This window comes from Mastacembelus armatus, chromosome 21 (assembly GCF_900324485.2).
Source record: "Mastacembelus armatus chromosome 21, fMasArm1.2, whole genome shotgun sequence".
Classification (NCBI taxonomy): domain Eukaryota; kingdom Metazoa; phylum Chordata; class Actinopteri; order Synbranchiformes; family Mastacembelidae; genus Mastacembelus; species Mastacembelus armatus.
This window is the reverse complement of record NC_046653.1, coordinates 21,882,775-21,896,216: the sequence shown is the minus strand read 5'-3', so window position 1 is coordinate 21,896,216 and position 13,442 is coordinate 21,882,775. Positions and strand designations below refer to the sequence as shown.

At 42.2% G+C, this 13,442-nt stretch overlaps 1 protein-coding gene across 2 annotated transcripts; it reads left to right on the top strand.

Annotated features, from left to right (window-relative positions):
- Positions 1-1,532: 1,532 nt before the first annotated feature.
- wdr3 (WD repeat domain 3) lies at positions 1,533-13,143 on the top strand. 2 transcript variants are annotated; one of them, XM_026296484.1, is made up of 28 exons: positions 1,544-1,610; positions 1,988-2,113; positions 2,578-2,780; positions 2,868-3,077; positions 3,234-3,352; positions 3,506-3,584; positions 4,244-4,339; positions 4,746-4,847; positions 5,245-5,346; positions 5,954-6,054; positions 6,499-6,603; positions 6,734-6,964; positions 7,071-7,164; positions 7,301-7,402; positions 7,539-7,621; positions 8,700-8,838; positions 8,975-9,031; positions 9,425-9,525; positions 10,003-10,114; positions 10,417-10,551; positions 10,628-10,678; positions 10,948-11,013; positions 11,269-11,361; positions 11,605-11,655; positions 11,778-11,821; positions 11,932-12,060; positions 12,611-12,704; positions 12,840-13,143. In XM_026296484.1, the coding sequence occupies exons 3-28, from the start codon at positions 2,607-2,609 to the stop codon at positions 12,993-12,995; spliced, it is 2,826 nt and encodes a 941-aa protein (XP_026152269.1). In that variant the 5' UTR covers positions 1,544-1,610; positions 1,988-2,113; positions 2,578-2,606; the 3' UTR covers positions 12,996-13,143. The 2 variants fall into 2 exon arrangements, with proteins under 2 accessions (XP_026152268.1, XP_026152269.1); XM_026296483.1 differs by lacking the exon at positions 1,988-2,113 and having other exon boundaries at positions 1,533-1,610.
- Positions 13,144-13,442: the final 299 nt, after the last annotated feature.

The following is a 13,442-nucleotide window of genomic DNA, read 5'->3' as shown; positions in this document are numbered from 1 at the left end:
GTTAGCGAGAGTCACAGGACGATATCCGGATGGTATTTTCAAAATAAACCTCCGCTTACGCCTTCCTCTTTTCATTCATTGCATTTTTTTTTGTTTTATTTTATTTATTTTTGTTTGTGTATACAGTAAACATACATGCATGTTACATATCCACCTGGAGTATTTGAAACATAATCAAATGTATTCTTCAATATCTCTGGACCTTACATTTATTCATTCAGATTACTTGTAATTATTTATAGACAATAAATTCTTAATTTAGGTTTGTAACAAAGAAACATTTCTTTGTACATGAAGAACAATTTGCATTGAGCATCATGAAGTTTTTTTAGAAACAATAAACTGACCATTTCACTTCACTAATCCAGGTATTCAAATACAAAATATCCCAATTAAAGATATTTCTAGTCAACCTTGGTTCAGGTCTGGTCACAAGTCTGTTCCAAAGTCAAATCAAATCATATCAAATCATCTCCATCCCATATTTGCACTGATGTTCAGAAATGATGGAAGCTTCTCAGCTCGCAACAACAAAAGTAACATTGGTCTTCAATGGACAGATGAACAGATCAATAAACTTATTCTTGACATGCTTTTATTTTTTCCGATTTCCGGTATTGTTCCTGCTGTTTCTCTTTTGCTTCTTCTTCTCCCAATCAGCTGACTAACAAATGACGGACACTTCCGCTGAGGAGGTTGTGAGAAATCCGCATTTTTCTACAAACACTGACTGTGACCCAAACATCTGACACAACAAACAGAATAAACAATAAATATTATTATTAATATTTTACAGGTTAATGCAGAAAAAGCTTTTGCTATTCAAGTATTTTTGCTTTTATTTTTATTTTATTTTGTTGGGGGGGGGGGGGATCACAGACAGAAGCAACAGAAAAAACAATCGAGCAAAAACACTAATCTACCACCACAAATGTACAAGTACTCAAAAACAAGTAAAATATGTTACTAAAGTATATATCCGAAAATGTGTACATGACTATTATATGTGTTATTATTTTTTATCTGGATACTAATGCATGAATGTATGTGTAAACGATTTTGCATAGGGTTTCAACTAATTCTTTTCATTATAGACTAACTTCCATGTTATTTTACTGAAGTTAAAGTTCTGTTTTGTAAAACTTCACATTCATTCAACAGTGAGAAAAAACTTCTAAATTAGTCAAATCATCCAATTTGAAAAGCTGGAACCATGAAATGTTTTTGCAATTTGCCCAGAAAATGACTTATATTATTAAAATAGTTGAATTTCTGTCATTCAAATCGGTGCAGCATTAACTGTACATCCTGTTTGGTGGTTCAAGTGTTATTTGTATGTAAAATCTTAATTAGTGAAGTAAATAAAGATGTCAGATAAATGTAGTGCAGTAAAAACTACATTTCCCTCTGAAAATGTATTGGAGGTGATAAATAAATGTAATTACTAGATTTACTTGTTTACTAATACTAATACATTTACACACCAATGGAACATGTGGACGATCAGTCTATTTATCGATGATTGATCGATTGATTGGGTCTGAGCAGCAGCGCAGGAAACACAAGCCATCGCTAACGTTAGCAGCTAGCAGCTAGCCAGCGTTTGAGAGGTGAGTGGAGAAAACGAACAGACGTCAAATGCGCTGCATAGAAGACAGATATGTTAACTTTATATCTAACATTCACAGACAAACATCTTCCTTATATCTCATGTCTTGAAGTACATTTACCCAAAAAACTTCACCACGTGGGTTCAGGGACAACCGGGCTGCTGTGGTTAGGCGTGCTTGATTTGTATCACAGTCGTTTCTGGACGAGCGGGGGTTGTTTGCCAGTTGGGTTGATTTGTGCGTTAAAAGCTCTAAACCCCGACCACGCGGGCAAGACTCGATAGAAAAACAATCGCTCCTTTAACAAACGGCCGTTTTGCTGTAACGAGCTAAAAATGTACAGTAAAGTCAGTATTTGTGTTTTGTTCTTTTAACAGGATGCAGTAAACATATTACCCACAGAAAACCTGTAAAGTATTTCAGCTGAAGTTATAGTGAGACCACAGGAGATAATAAAGTCCACCACAACGAGTTAACGCTATAACTATAACTTCACTACATCGGTAATTACATTCAGCACATTAATTCACTGTTAATACTACACTGAATACTATGAACATAATGCCTTTGGTTTGTGATTGATAAATACAGTTTATTAAACAGCCAGTAACATGTGGTTATGTTTATGTACTTTTGGTTTGGGGCTGTGTTCCATGGATGTGGAAAACAAACAAATGAAGACCTATTTTTAAAAGCAGATGTTCAGCAGATGTATACAGATGTGTTCAGGTGTCTACATTTTCATGACCATCTGAATAAGTGATGTTTTTTTTTTCTATGTTGTAATTTTCAAGAAAACTGATGACATACTGACACAATAGGTTTTTTGGTATGTTCTGTAGGCATGTAATGAGGAGACTAAGAGGATCAGTCCCACAGATACAACATATTTTCCTCTTGGAGTAGTTATCAGTATAATCCTGTATCTCTGATTCTCAGTGACAACACTGATGTTTTTATTGTGCAGGATCCAGGTTCCTGTCGAGGCTGCTGGTCATGGGGTTAACTAAGCAGTACCTGCGCTACGTTGCCAGTGCAGTGTTTGGAGTAATCGGCAGCCAGAAAGCCAACATTGCATACGTGACCCTTCGAGGAGGGGAGAAAGGGCGCTATGTCGCTGTAGCTGCATGTGAACATGTTTTCATCTGGGATGTCCGAAAAGGAGAAAAGGTAGAGGAGGACAGGACCACGGCCGTGTTCTCCTGCCACATCAGGTTGTCTTCAGGTTTCATCCACCATCTGTCTCTTTTTGTGTAGGTCCTGATCCTGCAGGGCCAGAAACATGAGGTGACTTTCCTCTGCCCTTCACCCGATGGCGTCCATATCGCCGTGGGCTATGAGGACGGCGCGGTGCGAATCTTCAGCCTGATGAACGGAGAGAACAGCGTCTCCTTCAATGGCCATAAATCTGCCGTCACCGTTATACACTACGACGGACTCGGAGCTCGCCTGGTCACTGGTTCTAAGGTGAGTCGGGCAGGTTTTTGGTAAAGTTTGTGTAGTAAAACCTTTACTTTAAAACTTTACATGTCGATGATAAATCTTTATCTTGATCAAATCTGATTACAATTTGGATTCTGAGTTACAAGGTGTGTTGTAATGACCATTTTCCTCCCCCCTCAGGACACAGATGTGATTGTGTGGGACATCATTAATGAGTGTGGTCTATACAGGCTCAGAGGCCATAAAGACGTCATCACAGAGGCCTTGTTCCTTAAAGACAAGAACCTCCTGGTCACCAGGTAATACATCTGGGCAGATGGATTGATAAAATGCTGGAGCTTGTGACTCAGAAACTAGAACAAAGGGGAAGGCGGCTCATATTGAAGAACGTTTGTTATATGACACTCAAAACTGTTACTGACGGTGTGTCTGTGTGCTCTGCTGCTGTACAGCTCTAAGGACAGTTTTGTGAAATGGTGGGACCTGGACACACAACACTGCTTCAAGACCATGGTGGGCCACCGTAGCGAGGTGAGGGGCTGATTACTCTGTAATCGTTAACATAACCAAAGGGTCGGCTGGACTGAGGCAGGTAACAAAGTGTTATCACGAGAACCAAATGAACTGAATGAGAACTAACATCATATCAACCTGGAAACAGTTTTGTAAGAAAAAGGAACTGAACATAAGCACAAAATGGCTCTGCTGTTTTCTAAAGCAGAACCTAGCACAGTTTCAGTTGTTGGAGTTTTCTGTGGAACAGTAATTTGATTGTGTTACATTACATTAGTGTTGGCATTAGGTGGGGAAGGCAGGGTTGATTCCTTTAAATGAATGTGCTTTTCTCAGCCAGTGTTGCCTGCACCTGGTACTGTCGCCCAAAAAACTTAAGCTAAGAACTTGTGACTCACCTTGTTACCCAAGTCTGGTTTTTACACTCCTTTTTTATATTTGCCCACGCACGTTGACTGGTTTATCATCGATATAAGAAAGAGAAGATGTTACTGTAAGTGTTGGACGGCAACAGTTTATCACTGAAATCTTTCTTTGGTCTTCTAAGAGCCTTTCTCTTCGTCAGTATTTTGTTCAGATTGACATGGTCCTACCTGAATGAATGAGCTGAATCTATGTGATGGTGTGTGTGTGTGTGTGTGTGTGTGTGTGTGTGTGTGTGTGTGTGTGTGTGTTAGGTGTGGGGCATGGTGCTGCTGAACCAGGAGAACAGGCTGTTGACAGGATCAGCAGACAGTGAACTTCGGGCCTGGGACATCGACTACCTGCAGGAGGTGAGAAACAACACAGCTTTATTCTCAGTCTGATTGAAAGAGCAGGAGGTTTGAGGACTGAAAGGGAGAAAGTGAACATGGAAGGTCACAGCAGGTCTGTGAGCCAAATTGGAGTAAAGATTGAACTTAGCTGGAAGGCTGTGATTTATTTATTCTAAAGTATAAATGGAGTCACAGTTTGTTTCAGAATGCAGCGTACATGCCGTATGAAACAGGGCCATATTATAGTGGTACGTTCTGTTCTCTGTCAGCCTAAATGGTGTGAACCTTAATGTTTTATCTTTAATGACACTAAAAACATTTACTCGTTGTGTATTAGCCATAGTTTACGTGGCCTTGATGTGTCTCTGCTTGTCATGAAAAGCGATGCCTGAAGAAGAATGTCGTGTGTGTGTGTCCTGCTCAGGAAAAAGCAGACGGTGAGCCCAGAGTGAAGAAGGGGAAAACTCTGCTGGATGATGATGATGATGATGATGAAGACAATGAGGAAGTGGAAAGTCTTGATGAGGTAGAACAGAAGTCAATATTGGATTAAAAAAACACTGCAATAATGATGGAGAACGTTTTCAACACAGTTCTATCGTTTATTGAGTTCTTTGGTTCCACTTATGGAAAACCTGAATCGTACTTTCATTAATATATTTCCTCTGTTCAGAGGCTTGTTAACATTCAGGTGCACTAAAACAGTGCCAGATATTAGAAGAGACAACAACAAAGTCTGTGTAACTGTCTGTGATCACTTTACATCAGTGACTCATGCTGATGATGACTGATGCATTTTTAAGTGTGAGGCTTCAGAGTGTATTTTTCAACTTCCCAACAGCAGCAGTGCACCTTCTGGGCCTCACATAAATCTACTGTGCTTGTTTTAAACCTGGTGCTGTGTCTCTTTTTTCATCTCTTAGCGGATCCTGAGTTGTAAGAAAGCCGGCTCCATCCTGAGAGAGGCCAGAGACAGAGTAGTCTCGCTGATAACAGACACCAAGGCCAGAGTCATCGCCTGCCATGTGAGCCCTCAAATGTCTCCTTCTTCTCTCGCATTTTTTATACGGGGATGTGGTGAATGTTTCTAGTATCTCATCTTAGGGCTGGATATTACTTCTCTATCCTCTAATACAGCACAGACCAAGTTCGCTTATTGTCTCCACTGTTTTTAAAATCATTGTATTGCTGCAGATTGGAGCTCAGGTGTGTAGAGAGTTTTCCAGGTACTGGCTGTTCACTAATCGCTGTTTGGCTGACTCACTGTTAAATTCAGTCTTATGCTGCAAAGTGAATTTAGTCTGGTTCCAAATAACCGTTTTACTTTGCTTTATGTGTAAGCAGTAGACCACAGCCTGACATCACTAGTGCAAAGACCCAGCTACAAGTTTCTGTCTTACTATTTAGTTTGTATTTAGTTTGTTTGCCCTTCATGTGTTTTTGGATAAGGGACTCTCATTCAGCCACAGTAAACCTACTAGTCAAGTGTTCAGCTGCCACTCAGCTGTACTTTTATATGCAGTCACTGTACTTTGTGTTTACCAGTCTGTGGCAGTGTCAGGGATTATTATTCATGCTGATATTTTCTGTAAGTAAATAATGCCATACACACCTCTTCCTGTCTTCCATCAGGGCAGTGATTCGGTCCTGGAGCTTTTCACTGTGCTGTCAGAGGAGGAAGTGCAGAAGAAAATGACAAAGAAACTGAAGAAAGCGAAAAAGAAGGCAGCCAAGTAAGGACAGGACAACTGACTGATGCTGGATTTATTACGATGATACAGACGTCGATGTTTAGTTTAGAAAAATCTGAGAATGATATATTGGCAATTTTTAACACAACAGGAATAATAATCTTATAAAAGCTATTTAGGCTCATTTATCTAACTCTACTGTGCTTCTTCTCGTTGTGTACGTCTATTACTACTACACTTCCTGCCAGCAGGTCCTCTTACTCCTGCTTCTATCAGTGTGTTACTGTTCTCTGGGTGCTAGTAAAATGTTGGTGTTACTGCTGTGACACCTACTGTTGGTTCATCTGCTCGCCTTTAAACTAGTACTTCAGGCACTCCTCCTGCGATTACACCAACTTCAGAAAGCCACTGCTGTAGTGTAGTGAAAGCTCAGGCTGGAGGTCAACATGCTGAAGCTTATTAATGTGTCGGTGCCCTCTGCTGTAGAGCTCAGGAAGGTGCAGGCGAGGAAGCAGCAGAGCCGGTGGTGGAGAGGAAACTGAAGGACGAGATCATCAGACTAACAAACATCAAGGCCTCTGGCAAAATCAGGTCAGTGTGGAGCTCAGAGGTTAGAGAGGTCCTGACCAGCAGGCAACTGGTTTCTGTCAAGTGAAAGCACAAACCGTGAACTCAGAAGCACAAACGCTGAGACTCATTCACCTCCTCCATCCCCTCTCAGATGGGTGGACTGCCTGATGTGTGTAGGTGGTGAGCTGAAGATAGTGCTGCTCCTGCAGAACAACACCATTGAGACCTACAGCCTAAAAACCTCAGACAAGACCCCCACAGCCAATAAGACGGCGCGCCTCACGCTCGGTGGCCACCGCACCGCTGTCCGTACGCTGGCCTTCAGCTCGGACAACCTGGCCATCCTCTCCGCCTCTGGAGACACAGTCAAAGTGTGGAACAGGTGAAACTGTTGGATTACAGTTAGTTTTAAGTCATTGGGGCCCTTTCATTGAAAGAGCTGCTGTGGTGAGGGATTAGTGTTTTAACTAGATGTTCGATCCCCTCAGGTCAACTCTGCAGGTGATTCGCACCATGGCCTGTGAATACGCCCTCTGTTCCCTCTTCGTACCTGGAGACAGACAGATCATCTTGGGAACAAAGGTATTTGGACATAGAAGTTTGGAAATCTGAATTTTATTTAATGACCTCCTGTAGAGCAGGACAATGAGGCCGCAGACCTGCTGAAAAATCTGCTTCTTCTTCTTCTGTGGTCTCTGAATGCTTCTTCTCCTGTCAGAGCGGTAAGCTGCAGATCTTTGAGCTGGCCTCAGGAAGCCTTCTGGAGACTGTAGATGCCCATGATGGAGCCCTGTGGTCCCTGTGCCTGGCCCCAGATCAGGTAAACCTAACCCGACAGCCTGCTGGTCTGCCTCTCCGTCACACCTGTCTTACCTTCCTCCCTGCTCTTTCATGCCGAATCAGATTTCAAAGTAGCTGCTGTGGTTTTCCATTTGTTGTTTGTATCATTCCTGCAGAGGGGCATCGTCACAGGAAGTGCAGATAAGACAGTGAAGTTCTGGGACTTTGAGCTCGTAACGGACCAAGGGACTGGCCAGAAGTAAGTCGCCGCCTCGTTCCATGGTCAGGGTCCAGCATGGTTCATTTAGAATGAGGACTCAACTACAATAGAGATCTTCCCAAATATCAGCTCTTGATGCAGGTTGTTTTTTAGTAGTGGTAAGGGTAGTATCTTTACTAAATGTGTCATTTACACAACCCCTGACATATCTGAGCCCTGTGTCAGGGAAATTCTAAAAAAGCTTTAATTTAGCTTTTAGAAATATGCCGCTGGTCTAAAGTCATGTCAGGCTGCCAGTCTAAAGCACCAAAGCACTGCAGTAAAGCACCACGTCTCTTAATCTGGATTTAAATGAATGTAGAAGACTCTGTGGAAGATGTGATACTTTTACCACATGCTGCCCGACTAGGAGACGTACATGCACAAGCCATAACAGAACCATCATGTTTGACAGATGAGGCGATATGCTTTGGGTTTTAAGCTGTTCCTTTTATCCAAACTTTCCACTTTGATTTTTGTTTCATCACCACATCAAACTTTGGTCCAGATGTTCTGGTGAACTGTGACTCGGCCTTTCTGTTTTTGAGACTTACCAGAAGTTTGTGCATTTTCTGCTCAATCCTGTGAGGTCTCTTCTTGTTCGCTGACAAGGACACATGTTCGCCTACATCCCTGAGCTTCTTGTCAACTTGCTGTACTGTCATAACAAGCTTTTTCTTCACCACGCACATAATTTTCCAGTCATCCTTGCTTTCCTCTGTCCACCAGGTGTTTTCCGGCGTACCCCTGGTTTTTTTCTTCTTCTCTTGCATTGTGACGTCTTTACTCCTCATATTTACAGACTCCACCGCCGTCAATCAAATGCAACTTTCAATCAACTCTGAGCCGCGTGTGAGCTCGAGTGAAGAAAAAAATGTAGAACTGTCCAAATACCTGTAGTCTTTAGTTTACACACGAGGTAGAATATGCAGCAGTAGCAGCATATGTCACTGATGCATAATCATAAGCTGTCAATCACGAATCGCTTATTAAAACACAAAATTTATACTTAGGTGATGCATATTATACTGTGCTTACATTATATATTGTATTGTGTGTGTGTGTGTGTGTGTTACAGAAGGCTGACGCTGAAACACACCCGCACACTGCAGCTGGAGGAAGACGTTCTGTGTGTGAAGTTTTCTCCTGACCACCGACTGCTCGCTGTCTCCCTGTTAGACTGCACTGTGAAGATCTTCTTCACAGACACACTGAAGGTTCACCCTGCAGACACACACACACACACATTAATACAGTGCAGTAATGGCGGACTCGCTGAACGACTGCTTCATTATTAGAGTCTCAGCTTCTGTTTACATCGTAACTGAACGTTTCTTCTTCTCGCCGCTTTAGTTCTTCTTGTCTCTGTATGGACACAAGCTGCCTGTGCTCTGTCTGGACATCTCACATGTGAGTATTTTCAAGCTGCTAAAATGTTCCAACTATGAGCTCTCAGGTTTTTGATATTACACAGCTCCAGCACAACCGTCAGGGGTCATGGGGTTGTTGTTTCATATCGAAGTCTTTCCCTGGGGTTATTGCTCATCGTTTTACTCTTTATGACTTTGGATACGAACCTTATTGTAAATAGAAAATGTTGTAAAACAAAACAAAATATCTTAAACAAACTGTCAAGTGTTATATCAGCAGCACTGTGGACACATCCCACCTGGGCTCAAGGTCTCAGGTGTTAAACTGTGCCCACAACACCGATGTTGAATTTGGCCGAGACTAACACAACCCACTCACAGAAAAGGTTCTGTAGCAGCACTAAAGTTTGAGACCTTCTTGTTTGTGTTACAGGATAACACACTCATCGCCACTGGCTCCGCCGACAGGAACGTGAAGATCTGGGGTCTGGACTTTGGCGACTGTCACCGCTCCATGTTTGCTCATGACGACAGGTAACGCCCAACAACACAGAACCAAAGCAAACAGTTCTGGGTTCACTGGAACATTTTTTTTTTTATCAAAACTGTGGTGATGAAATAATTTTCTTCCCTGGTGAGTTTTCAGCTCTGACTTCATCTGTTGTGGTCAGGGAGTCAGATCCACGTCCTGTTAACTCAGGCTGCCCTGTGACTTCACACCAGCTGCTCTTTAATCTGTCCGCTCATCTGTTTTCTTATGAATCATCTCAATCTCTGCCGTTGTGTTTTCTTGTTCTCCTCCTTTAATTACATTTTTGATTCATTTTGACCATTGAGCTTCTTTGTTTTCCTGATGTCTGCCGTTGATCTGCCATATTCTTTCCTGCTTTTCTTTGTTTCTTCAGTTTTGCCTGCATTTGTGTTTCTTTCGTCTTTTCCTCTCTTCGGTGCTTTAATCATTTTGTGTTTTCTCGTCCGACCACCTCTCCCTCCCCTCTCTGTTCTCCACAGCGTCATGTTCCTCCAGTTTGTCCCAAAGACTCATCTGTTCTTCACAGCAGGGAAGGACAAGAAGATCAAACAGTGGGACGCAGACAAGTTTGAGCATATCCAGACGTTAGAGGTGACACCCATCTCCATGCTGTAATGTAGGGTCACAGGGCTTAGCCCAAGGCCCCAAGGCAGGATTCCCTCACACCTCAGATGCAGAAATACTATTTTGACCACATCTGATTTGTCCGATTGTTATGTAGAGACCTAAACTAAATTTTACACCTTTGCTCCATCGCTATTGTGGCTTAAGTGGTTTCAATGCTTCGTTTTATTGTTGGTATCTGATCCATTACGACATGAATCTTTCAATTGTAGTGGAACAAGGACTAAAAGCTCACAGGCTGACATTTGGCTCTTCTCCCTACTTTACAGGGCCACCATCGGGAGGTTTGGTGTCTGACCATCAGCCCCAACGGCGACCATATTGTGTCGTCCTCCCATGACAAGTCCCTGCGTCTTTGGGAAAGAACCAGGGAGCCCATCATCCTGGAGGAGGAACGGGAGATGGTGAGGCAGAGGGCAGGGTTAACTAATATTCACACATGCTCAAAAACAGCTCTGATTTGACTGTTTGTGTTCACAGGAGCGAGAAGCAGAGTTTGAGGAGAGCATGGCCAAAGGAGATGTGCCTGTTGTAAGTGCTGTTTCATTTGAATAGTAAAGCTTCACACTGGCCTTGTTTATTCAGGCTGTGTTTGGAAGTTTGATGGTAGGAAGGAGTTAATCCCAGACTCCACTGTGCCTCTCATAACTAAGGCTAGTTTTAGTATTAGCTGTAGCTTCGTATTTCCTGTGAGGAGCTGACCGGCTGACATTTGCTAAACAATTTGTTCAGAATGCATTCCCAGTCCTAAAGAGGAAAATCAGTTGTGTTGGATGGAATTAAGATATTTAAATCTGCAGGTACCAGGAGAGACTCAAGGAGAGGCAGCACCGGCCGGCAAGAAGACCGCTGACACCGTCAAAGCCGTGAGTCGACTTTTAGCACGTGTTGGATCCTCCTGCGAGATGGGTGGAAACACTGAAATAATTAACGTAGTTTGATTTTGGGTTGCAGTTGATGACATTGACAATTAAGTTCTTACATGATTGGCCCAAATCTCAGTGGGCGGGGCAGTCATACAGGTGAAAATGGGATTATCTAAAAATCCTGTATGACCTCAAGTCCGTCTTTACGTGTTGTGTCCTTTGTTGATTTTCTTGCTGTCATGTTCTTTCTTGCAGGCAGAGCGAATAATGGAGGCATTGGAGCTTTACAAAGAGGAAACCAGGAAGATGGAAGAACATAAATATGCTTGTGTGAATGCAGGCAAAGAGGTAGAGACATTGTCCAGTAATATAACACCACCTGTGCTGTATGCCTGCTGTGTTGTTCCACATCTTAAAGGCTTGTGTGAAGCACAAACATCCTGTTTCATTAATGCCCAGGTAGAAGCTGAGCACGACTCACCTGTCCAGTCGATAAAATATCACAGACGGATGAGTGAAGAGAATTTATTTTGCTGTGATGGAAAATATTCATTCAGTTTTATAATTTACCAAATAAATGCTGTTTTACAGCTTCCTCCACCAAAACCCAATCCTATCCTCGTGGCCTTTGGGAACATAACAGTAAGTAGAACGACGATTAAAAATAAATTCCATGTATAATTAAAAAACTTAGATTTAGTGTTAAAATATTGTATTAGCATATTGTTAAAAGAGGTGATTGAGTCTGTGTTTTCCTCTTTTAGCCGTCCCGATATGTTTTAGACGTTATAAAGAAGGTCAGGTCCAGGTAAGAAGACCACATGATTTTTCACTCTGACTTTAGCTATAATGCTAATCACCACCTGCAGTGCCTGTATTGACATTCATACTAACGGCCTCTTTACCTGCGATCACCAGCGAGCTGGAGGTTTCTCTGCTGGTGTTGCCGTTCTCTTATGTCCCTGAGCTGCTGAAGCTCCTCAACAGCTACATCCAGCAGGGCCTGGAGGTGGAGCTGGTCTGCCGCTGCCTCTTCTTCCTCCTCAGGTGAGTGCTCTGCCTGTGTGTGTGTGTGTGTGTGTGTGTGTGTGTGTGTGTGTGATAGTTGAATGAACCATCTGAACAGTGTTATTGGTTACTTACATGTCACAGAGAATGAGATGAAAGGAAAATATATTGCCAAACATGCAAAATATGTACATTAAAAAATAAATTACTATATTATTATACTGTGGTGCTATTTTATGTACCGAAAAGCTAATATGTTATTTTAGTGCAGAGTCAGCAGTCTGACTCTATAGTTTGATGGAATAATAGTAAATCACAGTATGGATTATTTCTGTACATTGGAACATATAAAACAGATGTTTCACTTTATAATTTAAAGTCCCACTTTCCTTTAATTAATAAGATGCTGTTGACATAACAATCAATCAGATTCAGGGTAATGCAGAAATATTTACATATAGTTGAGGTCTTATCTATTGTCTGTTGTTTTTTCCAGAGGTGGGACAACACATTTAATTGTTGTGGATCAGTTACAGTGTTGGGGCTTTCTCTCTCTCTCTCTCTCTCTCTCTCTTTTCTCTCTCTCTAGGATTCATTTTGGCCAAATCTCCAGTAACCAGATGCTGCTGTCTGTTATCGATGAGCTCCGCGACAACACGCTCTCAAAAGTGCGCGAAATCAGAGTAAGTAATATCTCGGGGCAATGAAGAGATTTCAGACAGAAGTAAAGTAAGAGCCGTTTGTTGTTCTGACTGGCATGGAGTTTTTTCCTCTCACCTTTCCTTTTCCGTTTCCTCACTTCACCTTTGTTTTCTCAGGACGTGATGGGCTTTAACAGTGCGGCGCTCCAGTTCCTCCAGCGGGAGATCGAGAAGAAAGAGGACGTGGTGTTCTTCGCTGAGGCCACAGGCCAACTGGAGAAGAAGAAGAAGAGGAGGAGAAAGAGGGAGCGAGTCGTCCTCACCATTGCCTGATTCATAAAGGACATTTTTGACTGTTTGTCTTCCATCTCCTCTCAGCTGGATCAGGAGGATCACACTGTTGGTTTTTGTACGTTAGGATGTAACGCCGTGTTATTCAGTGACATGCTTCATTTACCAAATAAACTGTGTCTGAATTTTTCCTCGCAGTCCTTGAGGTTTTATGGGAGGTTTTCAAAATAAGTTACTCCTTCATGGCAAAGAGAAATGTAGTGTGTACACAGAAGTTCCTTCTGCAGCCTTAGGTCTCTATAAAATACATTCACATGGTATTAAGCCTTAATTGATACACTTCATGTTTAAAGCAGCGCTAGTACTCCCTCATGGACAGGCATGATTTAAGTTGGGTTCTGTCCTACAGGCCAAAGGGAGCAATTTAGGCCTGGAACCAAACCAGGCTAATGATGGTTTGGACATGGGAGTGATTTTCAAACCTGTCGG

Coding starts and splice junctions, on each gene's coding strand:
- wdr3 (XM_026296483.1), top strand. CDS start 2,607: ATGGGGTTAACTAAGCAGTACCTGCGCTACGTTGCCAGTGCAGTGTTT. Junction 2,781..2,867: donor ATGTCCGAAAAGGAGAAAAG/GTAGAGGAGGAC, acceptor CTTTTTGTGTAG/GTCCTGATCCTGCAGGGCCA. Junction 11,362..11,604: donor GTGTGAATGCAGGCAAAGAG/GTAGAGACATTG, acceptor GCTGTTTTACAG/CTTCCTCCACCAAAACCCAA.